Genomic DNA, 24,207 nt, shown 5'->3' with positions numbered 1-24,207 from the left:
GGGGACACGCCCCTTATTTACGATATGGGCGTGGTCTCGGCGAAGGGCGTGGCCCTGTCACGTGTCCCCGTCCCGGTGTCCCCCCCGCCCCGTTCCCCGGCGTTACCGGGACAGCCGGGCCCGAGTGGGTTTGGGTTTTTTGTTTTAATAGCCGAAAACACGACAGGGCACCGGGAGCCCCGGCGCCACCCCCGGGACTCCGCCCCGGCGCTCAGTCCATCCCGGGGCTCCGGCGCCGGGAGGGCATCCCACACGCAGCACGCACAGTGTCCGTGTGTCCGTCCGTGTCCCACCGCGCCCCCGGGCTCAGCCGGGCGGGGCGGGGTCCCAGTGGCTGCCCCGGTGTGGGGGGGTCAGTGGGGCATGGCCGTTATCCTCATGCTCTGCGAGGCGATGGGGTAGGTGACCATGGGCGTGGTGGCGTGGCTCATGGTGATGCCGCCGAGCGGCTGCGCCATGGACACGGCCACCGGCGCCACCGACACAGCCACGGGCGCCATGGAGACGGGCGGCGGCGCCATGCCCTGGGCGATGGTCTGCGCCAGGGCCGCCGACAGCGGCGCGATCTCGGGGTTCATGGGGGGCGCGGCGTTGGCCGGAGGGGCGGCCTGGGCGCCGGCCGGGGCCACCAAATCCTGCTGGGTGACGGGGCGGGGCTGCAGGGCCTGGCTGCTGAGCGTGGTGTGCGTCTGCGCGATGCTGTGGTTGTAGTTGGTCACCGTCCCCACCGTGGGTGCCAGAGTCTGCTCGGTGGCCGTGGCCGTGGAGCTGAGCGTCATCACCTTGGCCTGGTTGCGGAACTGCGCGTTCTGCTCCAGCAGCACCTCGTTGGTGGCCAGCAGGTTGTTCACCTGCTTCTTGAGGTCCTCCACGCGCTTCCGCAGCAGCACGTTCTCCTCCTCCAGCAGCCGGTACTCCACGGCCCGCGGGCTGGCGAAGCCGTACTCGTAGCTCTCGTAGAGCCCCTCGGCCCGCCGCCGCTTCAGCACCGGCTCGTCGGGGTCGTAGAGGCCGTCGTAGGGCTCGTAGCGGCGCCCGCCGGGGCCCAGCCCCTGCTCGCGGCCCCGCGCCTCGTACTCGTAGTCCCGCTGCAGGTGCTGGAACTTGCACTTGGCGCCGCGCTGGCAGTCGCCCTTGAGGAAGTCCCGGCAGATGGGCACCTCCTCCTTGCTGTTGGGGAGGTCGGCGGGCGACAGCCCCAGCCCGGCGGCCACTTTCTGGCGCAGGCGCGGCGGCAGCTCGCCCGTCTTCTTGTAGCAGTCCTCGTCCTCCTTGGTGCCGTGGATGAAGCGGCAGTTGAGGCGCACGCACTCCTTGTTCTGGAAGTCGTGGCAGAAGATGAACTCGTTCTTGCGCACGCCCAGGTTGGTCACCTCGGAGATGTCGGGGTGCCGGAAGCGGCAGCGCTTGCCGCGCTTGCAGACGTTGCGGAGGAAGTCGCGGCAGATGTCGTCGGCGCCGGCGCCCGCCTCGTCCCCCGCTGCCGCCGTTGTTGGCGTAGCCGTCGCGGCCGTCGCGGTCCGGCATCTTCGAGGGAGGGGCGGCGGCTGGCGGGGAGGGAGGGACGGGGTGAGGGAGGGACAGAGCGGGAATGGGGGACAGGGAATGGGAGAAATCCCACCCCGGGGCACCGGGAGGGAGAGAGCAGGAACGGGGGGACTCCCACCCCAGGGTACCGGGAGGGGTCCCAGCCAGGAGGGGTCACCGGAGGAGGGAGGGACGGGGTGAGGGAGGGAAGGAGAGAGCAGGAACGGGGGGACTCCCACCCCGGGGCACCGGGAGGGGTCACCGGCGGGTGGGGGAGGGAGGGACAGGGTGAGGGAGGAGCACTGGGAATGAGGGAAATCCCACCCGGGGCACCGGGAGAGGAGGGAGGGACAGGGTGGGGGAGGGGCACCGGGAATGGGGGGACTCCCACCCCGAGAGGGGTCACCGGAGAAGGGAGGGAGGGGCACCGGGAATGTGGGAACGGGGAGAGGTCACCGGAGGAGGAAGGAAGAACGGGGTGAGGGAGGGAAGTGAGCGGGAATGGAGGACAGGGAATGGGGGAAGTCGCATCCCGGGGCACCGGGAGGGAGGGACGGGGCGAGAAGGGACCGGGAGTGAGCCCGGTGCTGATGGGGAAGGGCTCTACACCCAGCCCGGGGCACCGGGCACCGAGGGAGGGACCGGGAGTGATGCCAGGACCGGAGGAGGAGGAGTGCAGGAGGGATGGGGTGACCCCGGGCCGGGGGGAGAGGGATTCACCCAGCCCCGGGCACCGAGGGAGGGACCGGGAGTGCCCCGGTACCGGTGGGAAGGGCAGAAACGGCCCCCCCGGGGCACGGGGCAATGAGGCAGGGACTGGGACAGACGCCGGTAGCGGCAGGGAGGAGAAAACACCGACCCCGGGGCACCGGGCACGGGGAGAGGGACGGACCCGGAGCGCCCCCGGTACCGAGGGCGGACGGAGGGGGGAACACCCGCCCCGGGCACGGAGGGAGGGACGGGAGCGACCCCGGCCCGGGGGAACACCCGCCGCGGGGTCCCGGCGCCGCGGCGGTGCCGGTGCCGGGGCAGCACGGCCGGGGAGCCCCCGCCAGCCCCGGTGCCCGCCGGCGCCGCCGAACCGCGGGGGGAACCCCGGCGCCTCCCCTGCGGCCGCTCCACGAGCTCCGCGCTGCGTTACCCGCGCCCCGTGACGGCCCCGCGGCCGCCCCGGGACGGGCACGGAGCCGCTCCGCCACCGGCGGGGCTGACGGAGCGCGGCCTCCCCCGGGGCGGCGCGGCCCGGCCCCGCACTCACCGGCTCGCGGCCTCCCCGCGGGGCCTCCGGCGCCACCAACGCGCGGCCGGTGCCGGCGGCGGGCGGGACCCGCTCGGCGCCGCTTCCGGGGCGGCCCGGAAGGATCCGCACGGCGCCGGGAGCGCGCGGCGCGCCGGAACTGCGTCACCGTGACGTCATCGGCGGGAGCCGCTGTCGCGCCGGGCTCCGCGTGGGCGATCCCGGAACATCCCGGTGCCGGTTGGCTCGGACTGAGCCCGCTCTCTGCCCGCGGCACCGTTACCGGGGGATTTCTCACCCCGCTCCAGCCCACGCGTCCCGTTATCGGAGGAACCACCGCCCTCGTCCCGCTCACCTGCCCCGTTACCGGAGAATTCCCACCCCCGGTCCCACCCATCTGCCCCGTTACCGGACGATTCCCCGTACCCCTCCCCAGCCTCACTGAAGAGAACCTCCCGGTTCTGACCGTCTCCTGTTCCTAGAAGACCTCCCGGTCCCAGCCCCGTTACCGGGGGATTCCCAGTTCCGCCCCCCAGCCCCGTTACCGGCGGGACCTCCGCGCTGGTGCCCCGCCCCCAGAGCCCCCTCCCCCGTTACCGGCAGAGCCCCCACACCGTGTTAGCAACAACCAACTTTTATTCACGGCACGGCGGCCGCCGCAAAGCAAAGAACGGGACCGCCCCGCGGCACCGGGCCAGCACCGGGGGGCGTCACCGGGCCGTGTCCCCGCTGGGGGCGGTTACTTGGACCTCTGCCTCATCTTCCTCCTCTTGCGCTTCAGCCTGGGGACAGAGCGGCGGCGGCGGCGTCACCCCCCGGAAGCCCCGGGCCGGGAGGGCACCGGGAACGCCCCGAAACCCCCGGGGAATGGAGGGCACCGGGAACGCCGCGGGCCGGGAGGGCACCGGGAGCCCCCGCGGCCCCTCCCGGTGCGGCGGGGCCGGCCCGAGCCCCGGGGGTCTCTCTCACTCACTCACGTACCTGCGCATTCGCTTCTTGCGCCACTGCGGGAGAGAGAGGGAGAGCGGCGGGGTCAGATCCCAGTGCTCCCAGTGCCCCCAGTACAACCAGTGCCCACCAGTGCTCCCAATATTCCCAGTACAACCAGTGCTCCCAGTGCCCACCTGTGCTCCCAGTCCCCACCAGTGCTCCCAGTACAACCAGTGCCCCCCAGTGCCCACCAGTGCTCCCAATATTCCCAGTACAACCAGTGCTCCCAGTCCCCACCTGTGCTCCCAGTGCCCCCAGTACAACCAGTGCCCACCAGTGCTCCCAATATTCCCAGTACAACCAGTGCTCCCAGTGCCCACCTGTGCCCCCAGTGCCCCCCAGTGCTCCCAGTACAACCAGTGCCCCCCAGTGCTCCCAGTACAACCAGTGCTCCCAGTGCCCACCTGTGCCCCCAGTGCCCCCCAGTGCTCCCAGTACAACCAGTGCCCCCCAGTGCTCCCAGTACAACCAGTGCTCCCAGTGCCCACCTGTGCCCCCAGTGCCCCCCAGTGCTCCCAGTACAACCAGTGCCCCCCAGTGCTCCCAGTACAACCAGTGCCCCCCAGTGCTCCCAATATTCTCAGTACAACCAGTGCTCCCAGTCCCCACCTGTGCTCCCAGTGCCCACCAGTGTTCCCAGTACAACCAGTGCCCACCTGTGCTCCCAGTGCCCCCCAGTGCCACCAGTGCTCCCAGTCCCACACTGTTTTCACTCTCCCAGTCCCCACCAGTGTCCCCAGTCCCACACTGGTTTATTTCCTTCAGTGCCACCAGTTCACCCAGTCCCGTACTGGTTTATTTCCCTCCGTGGCCCCAGTCCCATACTGGTTTGGCTTCCCAGTAACCCCAGTCCCACACTGGTTTCTCTCCCAGTGCCCCCAGTCCCACACTGGTTTGGCTCCCCAGTAACCCCAGTCCCACACTGGTTTCTCTCTCCCAGTGCCCCCAGTCCCACACTGGTTTCTCTCTCCCAGTGCCCCCAGTCCCACACTGGTTTGGCTCTCCCAGTAACCCCAGTCCCACACTGGTTTCTCTCTCCCAGTGCCCCCAGTCCCACACTGGTTTCTCTCCCAGTGCCCCCAGTCCCACACTGGTTTCTCTCCCAGTGCCCCCAGTCCCAGTGTGGACTTGGCTCTCTCAGTACCACATGGGTTTGGTTCTCCCAGTCCCAGACTGGTTTGTCTCTCACTGCCCCAGTCCCAGACTGGTTCAGCTCCCCCGGTGCCTCCAGGTCCCCCAGTCCCACACTGGCTTCTCTTTCCCAGTACTCCCAGTTTCCCCCACACTCCTCCCAGCAAAGACACCCCCAGGAACCACCCAGCCCCTCACGGGGACCCCCCGTTCTCTAACCTCGGGACCCCCTCTCGTTCATTGTCACCGGAACCCCCCGTTCTCTAACCTCGGGACCCCCTCTCGTTCCCCGGTTCCCCTCACCAGGATCCCTCCGTTCTCTAACCCAGGGACCCCCTCTCGTTCCCCGGTTCCCCTCACCGGAACCCCCCGTTCTCTAACCCAGGGACCCCCTCTCGTTCCCCGGTTCCCCTCGCCGGAACCCCCCGTTCTCTAACCCCGGGACCCCCTCTCGTTCCCCGGTTCCCCTCACCAGGACCCCCCGTTCTCTAACCCAGGGATCCCCTCCCGTTCTCCCTCACCGGAACCCCCCGTTCTCTAACCCAGGGATCCCCTCTCGTTCCCCGGTTCCCCTCACCAGGAAACCCCGTTCTCTAACCCAGGGATCCCCTCCCGTTCCCCCTCACCGGAACCCCCCGTTCTCTAAGCCCGGGACCCCCTCTCGTTCCCCGGCTCCCCTCACCAGGACCCCCCTCCCCACCTCGGAGGCTCCTCCAGGCCCCCCCCATCCAGGCCCGGCCATTACTGAGGCGCCATCGGAAGCGCCCGCGCCGCCCCCCGCCGCTCACCTTAGCCCTCATGGCGGTTCGGCGGAGCCCCGCTCAGTCCCGGCGGGCGGGGGGCGGCGGATGGAGGCGGATGGCGGCGGATGGAGGCGGCGACCGGTGAAGGCACCAAGATGGCGGCAGCCGAGAGGGGCGCGCGCCCTCCGGTGGGGCCTATTTATAGGGAAGCGCTCAGGCCACGCCCACCACTGCAAGAGGCACGACGGGAAGTGTAGTTCCTCGCTCCTTGAGCATCATGGGAGTTGTAGTCCGGCGGCCGGCCGCCATTTTGCGCCGCCGCGGGGTTCGGTCCCTCCCCACCTCCAATTTATTTGGAATAAAAAACAATAAAAATAAAAAAATAATTTAAAAAAATAGATTTTTTTTCCCCCGGCAATTTCCGCTTACGCAAGGCTTCAACGGGATTGATGTTGCATCCCCAAGACCCTCCGGAGACTTCTCTTACAAGTAAAAATATAAAATATTTTTATATTCTAGCATGAAAGATACAAAATAGAAAATTAAATAAACCTCCGGCGAGTCTCGGCAGTTTTTAAATCCTTGCTGAGGACTGGGAGAGCTTTGGCTCCTGTCTCCAGGCGGAATACTGATTTAAAAGCCTAAAGTTTGGATTTTTTTCCCTTAAAAAGAGTTTTTTTTTTCCCCTCACAATGAGATTTTTTTACTCCTGCAAAATGTGGGGAGTTTACCTCAAAACGAGTTTTTACCCTCAACATTTATTTTCCCTCAAAATGTGGGGGTTTTCCCCTCAAAATTTGTTTTTTTCCCTTCAAAATAAGGTTTTTTTCCTCAAAAAGGGGCTTTTCCCCTCAAAATGAGGGCTTTTTCCCTTAAAATGAGGAATATTTCTACCTCAAAATGTAAATTTTTTTTTTCACTTCAAAATGAGGGGGTTTTCCCCTCAAAATGAGCTCTTCCCATCAATTTTACATTTTCCCCTCAAAATCAGTTTTTTTTCTCTTCAAAGTGAGGGAGTTTTCCCCTCAAAATCAGGTTTTTTCCATTAAAACGAGGGGATTTTCCTTAAAATGAGGGTTTTCCCTTAGAAGTGGGATGGGGGTTTCCCCTTAAAAATGAGTGTTTTCCCTCAAATTAATTTATTTTTCCCTTTCAAAGTGAGTTTTCCCCTCAAAAATGAGCATTTTCCCCTCAAAAATTAATATTTTTCCTTCAAAAAAGAGCTTTTTCCCCTCAAAAATGAGTATTTTCGCCTCAAAAATGAACATTTTCTGTCAAATTGATTTATTTTTCCCTTCAAAGCAAGTTTTTCCCCTCAAAAATGAGCAATTTCCTCTCAAAAATTATTTTTCCTTCAAAAAAGATTTTCCTTCAAAAAGGAGCATTTTCACCTCACAAACGGGCACTGCCCCTCAAAAATCTGTATTTTCCCCTCAAAAATGAATATTTTCTCCTCAAAAATGAGTGTTTTCCCTTGAATTGATACATTTTTTCCTTTCAAAGCCAGTTTTCCCCTCAAAAATTAGTATTTTTCCTTCAAAAAAGATTTTTCCCTCAAAAATGAGCATTTTCCCCTCATAAACGACCATTTTACCCTCGAAAATGAGCAGTTTTCCCTTCAAAAATCAGCGTTTTTCCCTCAAAAATGAGAATTTTCCCCACAAAAATCGGTATTTTTCCTTCAAAAAATGAGCATTTTCCCCTCACAAATGAGACTTTTCCTATCATTAATATTTGTCCCTCAAAAATGAGCATTTTCGCCTCAGAAATTAGGGTTTTCCCCTCAAAAAAAAGGGTTTTTCCCTCAAAAATTAGTGTTTTTCCCTCAAAAATTACTATTTTCCCTGAAAAATGAGCATCTTCTCCTCCAAAATCAGCGATTTCCCTTCAAAAATCAGCGTTTTTCCCTCAAAAATGAGAATTTTCCCCACAAAAATCGGTATTTTTCCTTCAAAAAATGAGCATTTTCCCCTCACAAATGAGACTTTTCCTATCATTAATATTTTTCCCTCAAAAATGAGCATTTTCGCCTCAGAAATTAGGGTTTTCCCCTCAAAAAATAGTGTTTTTCCCTCAAAAATTAGGGTTTTTCCCTCAAAAATTAGGGTTTTTCCCTCAAAAATTACTATTTTCCCTGAAAAATGAGCATCTTCTCCTCAAAAATGAGCATCTTCTCCTCAAAAATCAGCGTTTTCCCTTCAAAAATCAGCGTTTTTCCCTCAAAAATGAGAATTTTCCCCAGAAAAATCCCATTTCCAACCCCAAACCCAGTCAGGCCCAGGCGGGTTCCACAATCCCAAATCCCCAGAGAAAGACGGAGATAAAAACCCGGAATAAAATCCAATATCGCATCGTTTATTCTCTTTTATTTGACTTTGGTAACATTTGCACGTGTGGAGTTTTTTTTGTGTTTTTTCGGGGTGGAAAATTCGGATTTCGACGAGGAAGCACCGCGGCCTACGGAGAACGCCCGGGAATGTTGGGTAAGGCGGGAATCAGAATTCCCAAAAAATTGAAGGTCGGGGTGGGGGGAAAAAGGAACCAGGGGTATCGGCAAAGAAAAAAAAAACCTCAAACATTCAACTGACGGCGTTTAATCGGCTTTTTTTTCTCGTTTTTATGTGTTTTTTTTGTAAAAAATTGACTATAAAAGAGCGATACCCCTTGGCTCGGGCCTATCCCGGATCAGCGCTTCCCTCACCTCTCCCCTGAGGAATTCTGGTGGGATTTTTTTTTTTTGTTGTTGTTGTTGTTTTTCCCCCCAAAATTAGCAAAGAATCCTGAGGGAAAAAGTGAAAAAAATAAATTATCCTCCGGCTCACGGGAAAAGGTGGAATGTGCTCCCGGGGATATTGGGAAGGATAAAAAACACCCAAACCCGGGATTTTAGGGAATTCAGCTCCGCAAGGCCGGAATGTCGGCAGCTTCCCGAAGGTTTGGATCATTTTAAAAACCAGTTTGTGTTAAAAAATAGCGATTTTTTTGAAATCCCATAAATCAAGGCAGAGGCAGAAAAGGCTCCTGGTGGGTGGGGGGAACTTAAAATTTGGTTTCTTTCCCAATTTTTAAAGTACAATCCCAAGAGTGGAAAAGACAAAATCCCGGATTGCTCGCACAGGGCACTTTTCTGGGTGGAATCACTTGGTTTTTGGGTTTTTTTTTTTTGGTGAAAATTTCCAAAGGGGAAAATTAACAAATAAAAAAAAAAAGGCAGCAGGAGGAGGAGGAGGAGGAAGGAATCAGCAGCTCCCTCCGCTCCCTCTCCCTGGATTTTCCAGATTCACCTCTCCAAACATGGGGAATATTAAGGATTTAATAGCGACTTTCACACCTAATTTTTATTAAATTTTTTTTTTTTTGCTACTCTTTCTGGGGTGTTTTCATTCTTTTTTTATTTTTTTTTCGTTTTGAAGTCTGAAGTGGCCGAGAGATTCCTCCCTCCTTGGCAAAGTCGACGGGAGCTGTTTGGATTCTGTGGGAATTCCAGACTGCCTGGACCAACACCGGTGCCAGATTCTTTCGTTTCCAGATGGAATTTTGTTTTTCTGGTTTTTTTTTTTTTTTTGGGGGAGAAAAGGGGCGATTTGAGAACTCCAAGGGCTCTCAGTCGCCGGCCTCGTTCTCCTCCGCCGTCTCCCCCGTGGTGGCGTTTTCAGCATTTTTAGAAGCCTGTGGGGACAAATCCAGGGATTTTTCGGGGTCTTTCCCATGGGAACACCCCGAGATTGCGGATCTGGGAATTCCCAACACAAAAAGTGCCCAATTTTACCTTCTTTTTCTTCTTTTTCTGGGTCTTCCGGCTGGCGGAGCTTTGTAGAAGGGCCTGGAAGGGAGGGAAGGGTGAGGAGGGGGGAAAAGATCCTGGTGGTTTTTGGGATAACGGGAATTTGGGTCATTTTGGTTCCCTTTCCTTCATCTCCCCTCCATGGGAGCAAGCACAGGTGACCCTGGGGAGGTGCTGCTTTATTAATTAGCTTTTATTTATTATTTTAAATTAATTTTTAATTTATTAATAAGCTAGTGATAAACTAATAATAAATAACTCACAAATAATAATTTTATTATTTAATTCTCTATTAATTTAATTAAAAAAAACTTTTATTAACCTTTCAATTAGTAAATATTATATATTAAGTGCTTAATAACAATACTTCAATTGTTCACATTTTAATTATCAATATTTCCATTATTATTCCAGTTATTAATATTCAATTAATATGAAATTGTGACTATTTTACTCTACAATATATAAATTAACATGTCATACATAGATACAAATGTACTGCTTCTATCTTTACATTTTAATTAGACTATATAATCTGCATTTATATATCTATTCATATAAATATATAACCTAATTAATACAGGCTATTCATCAACTATATAATTAATGTCTTTATATTAGTAAGTGTATAAATTTATTAAATTTTTTATTCTATAAATTTTATTTATGCATGTTTACTGCTATTTTATATTTGTTATATATAAATATTTTTAATTATATATATAAAAATTACTTCATATAGATTAGCAATTAATCTATTAATAACAGTAACTATTATAAACACACCTTCTATTTTATTTTCCAAGAAAATATAACTATTTAAAACCAATATAATTAATAAAAACACTAAATAGGTAAAATTTTAAAATAATATAACTATTATAAACAAAAACATAACTATTAAAAAACAACCTAAGTAACAAAACCACTAAATAGGTAAGAATAGGTATTAATAAAATATTCATTTTTCCTATGAATATTTTATAGGGAAACAGAAACAAATTAACTTTACGTTTACACGGATACTTAATTTGCATATTACCATGATTAATGATGAATATTAACGATGAACCAACCTTGAGCTCCCCGTCCTGCACCTCCAGGTCGGATTTGTAGAGCTCGGGCTCGAAGGGGCCGCTCGTGATCCTCATGGGGCCGTTGGGCATCAGCAGCACCGTGAACTTGAACTGGGCCACGAACTCCCCTGTGGGCACAGAGGGGTTAACCTGAGCTACAGCCCTGCCAGGACCTGGGAATACTCTGAGCTACTGCCCTGCCAGGACCTGGGGGTGACCCTGAGCAACTGGGGACAGAGGGGTTAACCTAAGCTACAGCCCTGCCAGGACCTGGGAATACTCTGAGCTACAGCCCTGCCAGGACCTGGGAATACTCTGAGCTACTGGGGACAGAGGGGTTAACCTGAGCTACAGCCCTGCCAGGACCTGGGAATGACCCTGAGCTACTGCCCTGCCAGGACCTGGGAATACCCTGAGCTACAGCCCTGCCAGGACCTGGGGGGTGACCCTGAGCTACAGCCCTGCCAGGACCTGGGAATGACCCTGAGCTACAGCCCTGCCAGGACCTGGGAATACTCTGAGCTACAGCCCTGCCAGGACCTGGGAATACCCTGAGCTACAGCCCTGCCAGGACCTGGGGGTGACCCTGAGCAACTGGGGCTAAAGGGGTTAACCTGAGCTACAGCCCTGCCAGGACCTGTGAGCTAACCCTGAGCAGCTGGGGATAAAGAGGTCAACCTGAGCTACAGCCCTGCCAGGACCTGGGAATGACCCTGAGCTACAGCCCTGCCAGGACCTGGGAATACTCTGAGCTACAGCCCTGCCAGGATCTGGGAATGACCCTGAGCTACAGCCCTGCCAGGACCTGGGAATACTCTGAGCTACAGCCCTGCCAGGACCTGGGGGTGACCCTGAGCAACTGGGGACAGAGGGGTTAACCTGAGCTACAGCCCTGCCAGGACCTGGGAATACCCTGAGCTACAGCCCTGCCAGGACCTGGGAATGACCCTGAGCTACAGCCCTGCCAGGACCCTGAGCAGCTGGGGATAAAAGGGGTTAACCTTGAGCTACAGCCCTGCTAGGACCTGGGGGTGACCCTGAGCAACTGGGGCTAAAGGGGTTAACCTGAGCTACAGCCCTGCCAGGACCTGTGAGCTAACCCTGAGCAGCTGGGGATAAAGAGGTCAACCTGAGCTACAGCCCTGCCAGGACCTGGGAATGACCCTGAGCTACAGCCCTGCCAGGACCCTGAGCAACTGGGGCTAAAGGGGTTAACCTTGAGCTACAGCCCTGCTAGGACCTGGGAATGACCCTGAGCTACAGCCCTGCCAGGACCTGGGAATGACCCTGAGCTACAGCCCTGCCAGGACCTGGGAATGACCCTGAGCTATGGCCCTGCCAAAACCCTGAGCAGCTGGGGATAAAAGGGGTTAACCTTGAGCTACAGCCCTGCCAGGACCTGCGGGGACAACAGGTCAACCCTGCTAGGACCTGTAGGGCTGCACCTCCCAGAGCCAGGACCTGCAATCCCTGCTCTGCAGCTCCGAACTCACCTGGATCCGTCCCCCATTGTCCCCAGGTCCCACCTGTCCCAGGTCCCACCTGTCCCCTCACCTGTCCCTCACCTGTCCCTTCCCTGTCCCCAGGTCCCACCTGTCCCCTCACCTGTCCCAGGTCCCACCTGTCCCCTCACCTGTCCCAGGCCCCACCTGTCCCAGGTCCCACCTGTCCCAGGTCCCACCTGTCCCCTCACCTGTCCCTCACCTGTCCCTTCCCTGTCCCCAGGTCCCACCTGTCCCTTCCCTGTCCCCAGGTCCCACCTGTCCCCTCACCTGTCCCAGGTCCCACCTGTCCCCTCACCTGTCCCTTCCCTGTCCCCTCACCTGTCCCAGGTCCCACCTGTCCCCTCACCTGTCCCTTCCCTGTCCCCTCACCTGTCCCAGGTCCCACCTGTCCCCTCCCCTCTGTCCCCCCTGTCCCCGCGTGTCCCTTTCCTTGTCCCCCCTGTTCCCCCAGGTGTCCCCACCTGTCCCCCCAGGTCTCACCTTCCTTCTCGTAGAGGACGTTGAAGGGCTGCAGCAGCTCGTGCTTGGCGCACTCCACCACCCCCATGCGCGCCTTCTTCTCGTCCTCCAGCGCCCTGAGGGGACACCGCACCTGAGTGCACACCTGGGAGCACACCTGAGAGCACCTGGGCACATCTGAGAGCACACCTGAGAGCACCTGAGAGCACACCTGAGTGCACACCTGAGAGCACCTGGGAGCACACCTGAGTGCACCTGGGAGCACACCTGAGAGCACCTGGGAGCACACCTGAGAGAGCACCTGGGAGCACACCTGAGAGCACCTGGGCACATCTGAGTGCACCTGGGCACATCTGAGTGCACCTGGGAGCACATCTGAGTGCACCTGGGCACATCTGAGAGCACACCTGAGAGCACCTGGGCACATCTGAGAGCACACCTGAGAGCACCTGGGCACATCTGAGAGCACACCTGAGTGCACCTGGGAGCACACCTGAGAGCACCTGGGAGCACACCTGAGAGAGCACCTGGGAGCACACCTGAGAGCACCTGGGCACATCTGAGTGCACCTGGGCACATCTGAGTGCACCTGGGAGCACATCTGAGTGCACCTGGGCACATCTGAGAGCACACCTGAGAGCACCTGGGCACATCTGAGAGCACACCTGAGAGCACCTGGGAGCACACCTGGGCACATCTGAGAGCACCTGGGAGCACACCTGAGAGCACACCTGAGAGCACACCTGAGTGCACACCTGAGAGCACCTGGGCACATCTGAGAGTGCACCTGGGAGCACACCTGAGAGCACCTGAGAGCACACCTGAGAGCACCTGGGCACATCTGAGAGCACCTGGGCACATCTGAGAGCACACCTGAGTGCACCTGGGCACATCTGAGAGCACACCTGAGAGCAGCTGGGCACATCTGAGAGCACACCTGAGAGCACACCTGGGCACATCTGAGAGCACACCTGGGCACACCTGAGTGCACCTGGGCACATCTGAGAGCACACCTGAGAGCACACCTGAGATCACACCTGGGAGCACACCTGAGAGCACCGGGGCACACCTGAGTGCACCTGGGAGCACACCTGAGAGCACCGGGGCACACCTGGCAGCACAGCTGGACACACCTGAGCTCAATCGTGCGCCAACACCTACACACACCTGCCGGGCAAAGGCTCCAATCCCTGCCATTCCAGCCCTGTCCAGGTATCCCAGGTGGAATCCCAGCCCTATCCAGGTACACCAGCCCCATGCAGGTATCCCAAGTGGCATCCCAACCATATCCAGGTATCCCAGGTGGAATCCCAGCCCTATCCCAGACAGAATTCCCGGGATTACCGGAGGGTGAAGGGCATGGTGTCAAAGCACCGCTCCACCTCACTGAGGAAAGCTCAAATCCCTGGAATTCCAGCCCCATGCAGGTATCCCAGGTGGAATCCCGGCCCTATCCAGGTATCCCAGGTGGAACCCCAGCCCTATCCAGGTATCCCAGGTGGAATTCCGGCCCCATCCAGGTATCCCAGGTGGAATCCCAGCCCTATCCCAGACAGAATTCCCGGGATTACCGGAGGGTGAAGGGCATGGTGTCAAAGCTCTGCTCCGCCTCACTGAGGAAAGCTCAAATCCCTGGAATTCCAGCCCCATGCAGGTATCCCAGGTGGAATTCCGGCCCTATCCAGGTATCCCAGGTGGAATTCCAGCCCTGTCCAGGTATCCCAGGTGGAACCCCAGCCCTGTCCAGGTATCCCAGGTGGAATTCCGGCCCCATCCAGGTATCCCAGGTGGAATCCCAGGTGGAATCCCAGCCCTATCCCAGACAGAATTCCCAGGATTACCGGAGGGTGAAGGGCATGGTGTCGAAGCACCACTCCACCTCAAAAGCTCAAATCCCTGGAATTCCAGCCCTATCCAGGTATCCCACGTGGAATTCCACACCATCCAGGTATCCCACGTGGAACCCCAGCCCTGTCCAGCCCTATCCAGGTATCCCACATGGAATTCCAGCCCTATCCAGGTATCCCAGGTGGAATTCCAGCCCTGTCCAGGTATCCCAGGTGGAATCCCAGCCCCATCCCGGGCACAATTCCCGGGATTACCGGAGGGTGAAGGGCATGGTGTCGAAGCGCCGCTCCACCTCGCTGAAGAAGGCGCGCGAGGTTTTCATCTTCAGCCCGTACTGCTTGGAGGGGTCCCGCTTGTAAATCGTGGTTCTCTGCCCCGCGTCCTTGGCCTGGAAAACATTCCCAGGGAATTCCCAGAATCTGGGGAGCCGCTGGAGCCATCCAGGCTGGGAATTCCTGGGATTTATGAGGGATGGGCTGACCTTTCCCTCGCCGCTGCTGACGAGGACGTCGACGGCGTAGACTTCGTGCACCTCGAATTCGGCTTTTTCGTGGTCCTTCCTGGGGGGAAAGGGGTTGGGGAGGCAGGAAAATCTGGGAATTCCTGAAGGGAAAAGCTTCCAGGAAGCCCAGAAACATTCCTGGAAATTCACAACCTTCCAGGGAAAACTTCCAGGGAACCCAAAACCTTCCAGGAGATCCAAAGCATTCCTGGAAACTCAAAACATTCCTGGAAACTCCTCCTTCCCAAGAGCCCCCATTTCTCATCCCGACTCCCCCATTTTTCCTCCTGATCCCATTTTCCCTGACTCCCCATTTCTCACCCTGATCCCATTTCTCACCCCGATCCCATTTCTCCCCCTGACCCCTACATTTTCCCCCAAACCCTCAATTTTTACTCCTGACTCCCCCATTTTCCCCCCAATCCCATTTTCCCCCTGACTCCCCATTTCTCACCCTGACCCTATTTCTCCCCCTGACCCCTACATTTTCCCCCAAACCCTCAATTTTTGCCCCTGACCCCCCATTTTCCCCCGATCCCATTTTCCCCCGATCCCATTTCTCACCCCGACCCCCCAATTCTCATCCCAACCCCATTTCTCACCTTAACCCCCAATTTCTCACTCTGACTTCCCCATTTTCCCCCGATCCCATTTCTCACTCTGACCCCAATTTTTTCCCCTGACCCCATTTCTCACCCCGACCCCCCCATTTCTCCCCCAACCCCAATTTCTTCCCCAACCCCATTTCTCACCCCGACCCCCCCATTTTTCCCCTCATCCCCATTTCTCACACTGACCCCCATTTTTTCACCTCAATCCCCTCTTTATCCCCTGACCCCCAACTTCTCATCCCACCCCCCCATTTCTCACCCGGATCCCCCATTTTTTCCTGGCCCAATTTCTCACCCTGATCTCATTCCTCATCCCAACCCCCTCATCTTCCCCCTAGCCCCCAATTTTTTCCCAAATTTTTGACCCTGATCCCCCATTTCCCCCTGACCCCATTTCTCACCCCAACTCCCCCATTTTCCCCCCAATTTTTGCCCCTGATCCCCCATTTCTCACCCTGAACCCCATTTCTGCCCCCAACTCCCCAATTTTTACCCCTGACCCCAAATTTTTGCCCCTGACCCCCTATTTCTCACCCTGAGCCCCATTTTTGCCCCCCAAGCCCCATTTTTGCTCCCGACTCCCCAATTTTTACCCCTGACCCCAAATTTTTGCCCCTGACCCCCTATTTCTCACCCTGAGCCCCATTTTTGCCCCCCAAGCCCCATTTTTGCCCCCGACTCCCCAATTTTTAGCCCTGACCCCAAATTTTTGTCCTTGAACCCCCCATTTCTCACCCTGAGCCCCATTTTTGCCCCCCAAGCCCCCCCATTTTTGCCCCTGACCCCCCATTTCTCACCCTGATCTAATTTCTCACTCCAACACCCCCATTTTCCCAATTTTTGCCCCTGAACCCCATTTTTCACCCTGATCTCATTTTCCCCCTGACCCCCCATTTCTCCCCAAACCCATTTCTCACCCTGATCTCAATACTCACCCCAACCCCACCATTTTCACCCCAATTTTTGCCCCTGACCCCCCCAATTTCTCACCCTAACCCCTGGTTTTGCCCCCCCCAAGCCCCATTTTTGCCCTTGACTCCCCAATGTTTGCCCCTGATCCCCCATTTCTCACCCTGAGCCCCATTTTTGCCCCCGACTCCCCAATTTTTACCCCTGACCCCAAATTTTTGCCCCTGACCCCCTATTTCTCACCCTGAGCCCCATTTTTGCCCCCCAAGCCCCCCCATTTCTCACCCTGATCTCATTTCTCACCCCAACCCCTCCATTTTCACCCCAATTTTTTGCCCCTGCCCCCCGTTTTTGCCGCCGCTCACTTCTGCTGGTCCGAGGGGTTCTGGATGATGGTTTTCTCCCCGTCGATCACGTGCTGCTTCAGCTGGTGCGACAACATCCCTGCGGGCAGACTGGGCTTACTGGGGTGGACTGGGACAGACTGGGGTTACTGGGATGGACTGGGATTCCTGGGATGGACTGGGGTTACTGGGGTGGACTGGGACAGACTGGGGTTACTGGGACAGACTGGGATAGACTAGGGTTACTGGGACAGACTGGGATAGACTGGGGTTACTGGGACAGACTGGGGTGGACTGGGATTCCTGGGGTGGACTGGGACAGACTGGGGTTACTGGGATGGACTGGGACAGACTGGGATTCCTGGGATGGACTGGGATGGTCTGGGGTTACTGGGATGGACTGGGACAGACTGGGGTTACTGGGACAGACTGGGATAGACTGGGGTTACTGGGACAGACTGGGATAGACTGGGGTTACTGGGGTGGACTGGGACAGACTGGGCTTACTGGGATGGACTGGGACAGACTGGGGTTACTGGGATGGACTGGGATGGTCTGGGGGACTCGGGTTACTGGGACAGACTGGGGTTACTGGGATGGACTGGGACAGACTGGGATTCCTGGGATGGACTGGGGTTACTGGGATGGACTGGGGTTACTGGGACGGACTGGGGTTACTGGGATGGACTGGGATGGACTGGGGTTAATGGGATGGATTGGGGTGACTGGGATGGCCTGGGCTGTACTGGAGCTCTAGGGACTGCGCACCAGTGGGTTGGACTGGGATGTACTGGGTTGGACTGGGATGTACTGGGTTGGATTGGGATGTACTGGGTTGGACTGGGATGTACTGGGTTGGACTGGGATGTACTGGGTTGGACTGGGATGTACTGGGTCGGATTGGGATGTACTGGGTTGGATTGGGATGTACTGGGTTGGACTGGGAGCCCCCGTGCCAAGCCCAGGCAGAATTCCCACCCTGGGCCGTGCGGGATCCAGGGGGGGTTTGGGGGATTCCCCCCCTTTTCCCTCCCCTCACTCCCAGGCCAATCCTGGGAAGAGCCCCCGGCATTCCCAACATTCCCAGCCCACTCCCGAGGCAGCGGGAATTCACGGAATTCCAGGGAATTTAACCAATAACAGGGATTTCAGGACAGCTGGGAGAGCCCACGGGGAAAAAGGAACGGGATGAGCTCCAGGATCCCAATCCAGCAACCCCAGAGCCTTCCCAGCCATCCTGGGATCCCTTTTCCCTGGAATCCCTTTTCCCCAGGATCCTTTTTTCCCTGTGACACCCGGTTTTTTTCCCCATGATCCCTTTTTCCTGGAATCCCCTTTTCCCCGGGAATCCCTCTCCCCTGGAGTCTCCTTTCCCCCTGAAATTCCATTTTTCCCTGGAATCTCCCTTTCCCCTGGAATTCCCTTTTCCCTTTCCCCTGGAATTCCCTTTTCCCCTGGAATCCCTTTCCCTGGAATTCCCTTTTCCCCTGGAATTCCCTTTTCCCCTGGAATCCCTTTCCCTGGAATTCCCTTTTCCCCTGGAATTTCCTTTCCCTGGAATCCCCTTTTCCCCTGGAATCCCTTTCCCTGGAATCCCCTTTTCCCCTGGAATTCCCTTTTCCCCTGGAATCCCCTTCCCCTGTGATTCCCCCTTCCCTAGAATTCCCTTTTCCCCGTGATCCTCCTTCCCTGGAATCCCTTTTCCCCTGCAATCCCCTTTTCCCTCACCTTCGATGGGTGTGCAGTGGAACGCGTGGGCGATTTTATTCCAGGCCTCTGTCACTTGTGTGTTCTGGGACAACAACAACAACAAAAAGCATTTTATGGACAAAAAAAATCCCCGCTCCGAGCCTTCCTTAAATCCCAAATATTTTGGGAAAAACCCCACAGCTTTTCCAACCAGCATCTGCTTCCACGCCTCCAAAAAAAAAAAACAAAAACGGGAAAAAGCGTTTTTTCCGCACAGATTCCCCACAAAATCCCACAGGTTGGGTCCCAAAATCCCCGTGGTGATTCCAAAAATTCCCCAAATTCCCTCCTGATTCCCCAAATTCCCACCTGATTCCCGGGTTTCACCAGGCGCAGGGCGGCCTCGGCACACAGGTGAGCCGCCTTGATGACGTCGGCTTTGCGGCCGGACACGGGATTTTCCTGGGAAAAACGGCAAAATTTGGGATTTCTCAGGGTTTGGGGGTCGGGATTCAACGTTTGGGATTTGTTCCAATCCCTGGAATCTGGCTGGGAGGTGGAAAAGTCCCCAATCAACCACCTCCAACAGAATTCCAGAGGATTCCCAGTCCAGGCATCCCAGTATGGATTGGGATGAGTCCAGCAAAATTCCAACGGGGAATTTTGGGCTTTTCCCCCAAAACCACTGGAGCAAAACAATTTCCAAACCAGTTTTTCCTAATTTTCCCAGATTTTCCTCAGGATTTATTCCCAGAGGATGGGATAACTTGAGGAATTCACAGCAGGAATTCCCAAGGTATCAGACTGACCAGATTCCAGGGGAAAAGCGGGAAGCAAGGATTGGTTTTGGGGTGGGGAATGGGAATGTTCATCCTGGGAATTCCAGCAGGAAAAAGAGGAAGCAGGGATGGGATTTGGGGTAGGGAATGTCCATCCTGGGAATTCCAGCAGGAAAAAGAGGAAGCAGGGATGGGATTTGGGATAGGAAATGTCCATCCTGGGAATTCCAGCAGGAAAAGTGGGAAGCAGGGACTGGATTTGGGAAGCAAGGACTGGTTTTGGTATAGGAAATGTTCATCCTGAGGAATTCCAGGAGGAAAAAGGGGAAGCAAGGATTGGATTTGGGGTAGGGAATGTTCATCCTGTGGAATTCCAGGAGGAAAAGTGGGAAGCGGGGACTGCCTTGCCAAGGATCTGGGTGCTGCCACCTTGGATCCAGAGGCTCCAGGATGGTGCCACCTTGGATCCTGACACTCCAGGGCACTGTCACCTTGGATCCAGAGGATTGGTGCCACCTCAGATGCTGACATCTCAGGATGGTGCCACCTTGGATCCAGAGGTTCCAGGGTGGTGCCACCTCAGATCCAGAGGCTCAGGATTGGTGCCACCTCAGATCCTGACACCTCAGGATGGTGCCACCTCAGATCCAGAGGTTCCAGGGTGGTGCCCCCTCAGATCCAGAAGTTCCAGGTGGTGCCACCATGGATCCAGAGGTTCCAGGGTGGTGCCACCTCAGATCCAGAGGTTCCAGGTGGTGCCACCATGGATCCAGAGGTTCCAGGGTGGTGCCACCATGGATCCAGAGGTTCCAGGGTGGTGCCACCATGGATCCAGAGGTTCCAGGGTGGTGCCACCATGGATCCAGAGGTTCCAGGGTGGTGCCACCATGGATCCAGAGGTTCCAGGGTGGTGCCACCTCAGATCCAGAGGTTCCAGGGTGGTGCCACCTCAGATCCAGAGGTTCCAGGGTGGTGCCACCTCAGATCTTGACACCTCAGGATTGGTGCCCCCTCAGATCCAGAGGTTCCAGGGTGGTGCCACCATGGATCCAGAAGCTCAGGATTGGTGCCCTCTCAGATCCAGAGGTTCCAGGATGGTGCCACCTCAGATCCAGAGGTTCCAGGGTGGTGCCACCTCAGATCCAGAGGTTCCAGGGTGGTGCCACCTCAGATCTTGACACCTCAGGACTGGTGCCCCCTCAGATCCAGAGGTTCCAGGGTGGTGCCACTTCAGATCTTGACACCTCAGGATTGGTGCCCTCTCAGATCCAGAGGTTCCAGGGTGGTGCCACCGCAGATCCAGAGGCCCCGGGGCGGTTGCCCCTGGCACCCCGAGGTTGCCCCATTCCCAAGGAGACACCCCCCGATGACAAACCCACCTTGGAGGCGCCGAGCACGAAGGTGTGCGCCACGTTGGCGATGAAGCCGTCCACGTGCACGCCCAGGTCGCTGCAACACAGAGGGAAATGGGAATTCCGGGAATTCCAGGCGGATCCCAGAGGCGCCAGCACACGGAATGGTGCCCCAGGAGCCCCTCCAGGCTCATTATTAGGCTTTAATTAGCAAGGAATTAACGCCGTGGTAAAAATGTGGGGTGGTCTGACAGGTCCTTGCAACCCGAATAATGTTGGGATTTTGGGAAGGGAGGGGGAATTCCCATGGAATGGGATCCAGGCACTCACATTTTGACCAAATCCCCGTCCTTGAGGATGTAATCCTGGTCACTCTTGAGCGGGGAGAAGTGACACACACAGTTATTTACGGATATACTCGTGGGGAAGGCGATTCCTGGGAGAGGGAACAGGAAAAAGCATGGATTGGAGGAATGCTTTGGGATTTAGGGGTCCTTAAAGCTCCATTCCACCCTCCTGGGACACCTTCCCCCATCCCAGACTGGTCCAGCCTGGCCTGTGATGGGAATTCCACTCCAGCACCTCCCAGAGAGGAATTTCTTTCCAATATGCCACTTAAATCTCATTCCAGCACCTCCAACTTTGGGATTGGGGTGACCTTAAAGCTCCATTCCACCCTCCTGGGACACCTTCCCCCATCCCAGGCTGCTCCAACCTGGCCTGGGATGCTTGCAGGGATGAGAATTCCATTCCAGGGCCTCCCAGAGAGGAATTTCTTCCCACTGTGCCACTTAAATCTCATTCCAGCACCTCCAACTTTGGGATTGGGGTGACCTTAAAGCTCCATTCCACCCTCCTGGGACACCTTCCCCCATCCCAGGCTGCTCCAACCTGGCCCGGGATGCTTGCAGGGATGAGAATTCCATTCCAGGGCCTCCCAGAGAGGAATGTCTTCCTGCTATCCCACCTAAACCTCCTTCCAGCACCCTCAGGATGGGAATTTGGTGACAAATCCCAGTGTCCCAAACCCTCCAGAGTCACCCTTTCCAATGGATCCATGAAAACTGGAAGCTGAGGCGCAGCAGGGAGGAGGATTTGAGTTAAAATCAGGGAAGAGCAGGGAATTCCTCATTCCCAGGACCGAGACCTCTCACCTTTCTTCATTTCCTTTTCCTTCTTGAAGATTTTCCCGGTCTCTTCCATGATCATGGCATCGCCCTTCTCGCACAGGCACAGCACGGACGCGCCGGGAGCCGCCGCCTCCACCACGGCACGCAGCACCCCTGGAATTCCCAAAAAAAATCCACTCCATGGATCCACAGCCCCAAACCCAACACCTCCAACTGTTTTCTCGAGGTTCCAGACCCGGATCTCCACGGGAAAGGCGTAAATCCCGCTGGAATTCCTTTATTATTTGGGAATGGTTTTGGGAAGAGGGAGTGCCACGCTCCCAAATTCCTCCAGGAGAAGTCAGAGCTCTGGGAACAGGTTTGGGAATGACTGGGAGACATCAAAGGCCACTCCACGAGTCCCTCTTTTCCAAGGAATCCATGTGCTGACACAGGCAATGCCCCAGGAAGTTTGGGGAATGCTCCACTCCCAAAAAAATCCACCAGGAATTCCAGCCTGCCTCGTGCCTTAGGGAAAAGAGGTGGCCCCAGACCTCTTCCAGCTTCCTCCACAGCCCTGACCCCAAATATTCTGGAATCCTGGAATGGGACCCCAAAATATTCTGGAATCCTGGAATGGGACCCCAAAATAGTCTGGGATCCTGGAATGGGACCCTAAAATATTCTGGAATCCTGGAATGGGACCCCAAAATAGTCTGGGATCCTGGAAAGGGACCCTAAAATATTCTGAAATCCTGGAATGGGACCCCAAAATAGTCTGGGATCCTGGAATGGGACCCTAAAATATTCTGGAATCCTGGAATGGGACCCCAAAATAGTCTGGGATCCTGGAATGGGACCCCAAAATAGTCTGGGATCCTGGAATGGGACCCTAAAATATTCTGGAATCCTGGAATGGGACCCCAAAATAGTCTGGGATCCTGGAATGGGACCCCAAAATAGTCTGGGATCCTGGAATGTCCCCTCACATTCCCCTCTCTGTCCCAACTTCCTCAGGATTCCAAGGAATCCTCGGGAGTGCTGTGGCACTGTCACCTGTGCAAGGACTTCAAATGCCACCCCCTTTTTCCATGGGAAAGCTGGGAATATTTCAAAGCAAGGATAACATTCCTGATAAGAGCCGGCGGGACATGGAGGGGGGAATAAAACAAACGAGAAAAAAAAAGAAAAAAAAACAGATAAAGGGGAAAAACCCTCGGAGCATTCCAAGGGATCAGAGGAACAGGAACATTCCTCGAATCCCTCTCTCCTTCCCGATGTTTTTTAGGGAGTTAAGGCACTTTTTATCCCTAAAAACCGACAGCTGGAAGTTTTTTTTTTTCCGGGCTTTTGTGTGTGTTTGCTCTTCCCAGGGGAGTTGAACCTGCGTGGAGCTGCCTTTCCCCCCGGGAAGGGAGGCGGCCAAACTTCCAGTCTGCCCAGGAGACCTCCCTCCCTTCCCGAAGGGAATCCCCGCGCCCAAACCGCCTCCCGGGACACCGGCACCAGTTCAAAAGAAGTTCTGGAGTCAGCAGGAAGCGGGGTGGGACACCGGGGAGCCCCGCGGAACCGGTCCGGGCGGCTCCCGGAGCCGGGACACCGGCAACGGCGGGGAAAGGGGTCAAAAAATAACCGGGAACGGGAGGGGAGCGGAGCCTGCCGGGGGTGGGGGCAGCGGCTGGAGCCCCGTTCCCGGGACAGAATCCCGTTCCCGGGGCTGGATCCACATCGTGACCGGGACAGGAGCCCCGTTCCCGGGACAGGAGCCCCCAGATCACTTCGGGGCCCCACTCCCAGAACCGGATCCTCAATCCCGGGGCAGCACCCCCAGACCGGTTCGGCACCCCATTCCCAGAACCAGACCCCCTTCCCAGGACAGGACCCCCAGAGCGGTTCGGGACCCCATTCCCAGCACAAGACCCCGTCCCCGGAGCAGCCCCCACCCCCCAACCCAGCCAGGCCCCCCCGCTCCCGTCCCCGCCGCCAACCGGGACCGGAGTGGGGCGGGGGGGGGGGGGTCGGTCACACCCGAACAAAAGCGGCACCGGCGGGGTTTGGGGCAGCGGGGGGCGGCAGGCCCGGCCCCGCCGGTGCACGTGGGGCGCGGTACCACGTGCCGGCAGCGGCGGCGGCCGCGCGGGGCCGGGCCCCGCCGGGACCGGGTGGGTCCCGCGCACCGGGGAGGGGTCACCCCGGGACAAGGCGGGGGGAAGGGGGGTGGGGGTCGTCCCAACCCGCTCCCCCCACGCCGCCCCCAGCCCCAAGCAGAGCGTCCCAGCCCCAAGCGGGGCCCCAGCGCGGGGGTCCCTCCGGCCGGCGGCGGCGCTCAGGCCTGGCCGCTCCCCCCTCAGCGCTTCCCCCGCGCCCTCCCCGCCGCCCCCCCCGGCCGCGGCCCGCACTCACGGTTGGCGATGTCCCCCCCCATCTTGTACTTGGTCACCACCAGGTCCTCGGCGATGGTGAGCTCGGTGGCCTCCTCCTCGCCCGACATGGTGGGAGCCCCGCCGAGCCCCCCGGAGCCCCCCGGGCCTGCTCGAGCCCCCCCCGCCCGGCGCTGAGGAGCCCCCGGGACCGCGAGCCGGAGGCGCGAGCAGGGCAGAGCGCGGGCTCCG

At 56.8% G+C, this 24,207-nt stretch overlaps 2 protein-coding genes and 1 long non-coding RNA gene across 3 annotated transcripts; all 3 read right to left on the bottom strand.

Moving 5' to 3' along the window:
* Positions 1–122: 122 nt before the first annotated feature.
* Positions 123–1,527, bottom strand: ZC3H10 (zinc finger CCCH-type containing 10). The gene is given in 2 exon segments (XM_068212517.1): positions 123–1,478; positions 1,480–1,527. Coding segments are annotated over 2 exon segments (1,173 nt in total). The 3' UTR covers positions 123–353.
* Positions 1,528–3,393: 1,866 nt separating this feature from the next.
* LOC137486929 (uncharacterized) lies at positions 3,394–5,832 on the bottom strand. Its single transcript, XR_011005818.1, has 3 exons — positions 5,674–5,832; positions 3,746–3,768; positions 3,394–3,546 (listed from the first exon to the last, which is right to left on the bottom strand). It is a non-coding gene; the product is annotated as an uncharacterized lncRNA (long non-coding RNA).
* A 2,145-nt stretch (positions 5,833–7,977) lies between these two features.
* Positions 7,978–24,182, bottom strand: LOC137486919 (proliferation-associated protein 2G4). The gene is made up of 13 exons (XM_068212514.1): positions 23,999–24,182; positions 21,641–21,769; positions 20,817–20,922; positions 20,514–20,583; positions 18,725–18,817; positions 18,395–18,458; positions 16,688–16,766; positions 14,782–14,860; positions 14,555–14,688; positions 12,474–12,568; positions 10,489–10,616; positions 9,398–9,451; positions 7,978–9,297 (listed from the first exon to the last, which is right to left on the bottom strand). The coding sequence occupies exons 1-13, from the start codon at positions 24,084–24,086 to the stop codon at positions 9,232–9,234; spliced, it is 1,185 nt and encodes a 394-aa protein (XP_068068615.1). The 5' UTR covers positions 24,087–24,182; the 3' UTR covers positions 7,978–9,231.
* Positions 24,183–24,207: the final 25 nt, after the last annotated feature.

This window comes from Anomalospiza imberbis, chromosome 22 (genome assembly GCF_031753505.1).
Source record: "Anomalospiza imberbis isolate Cuckoo-Finch-1a 21T00152 chromosome 22, ASM3175350v1, whole genome shotgun sequence".
In the NCBI taxonomy this organism is placed as follows: Eukaryota; Metazoa; Chordata; class Aves; order Passeriformes; family Viduidae; genus Anomalospiza; species Anomalospiza imberbis.
The sequence above is the reverse complement of the archived record's forward strand: the minus strand, read 5'-3'. Positions and strand labels throughout refer to the sequence as shown.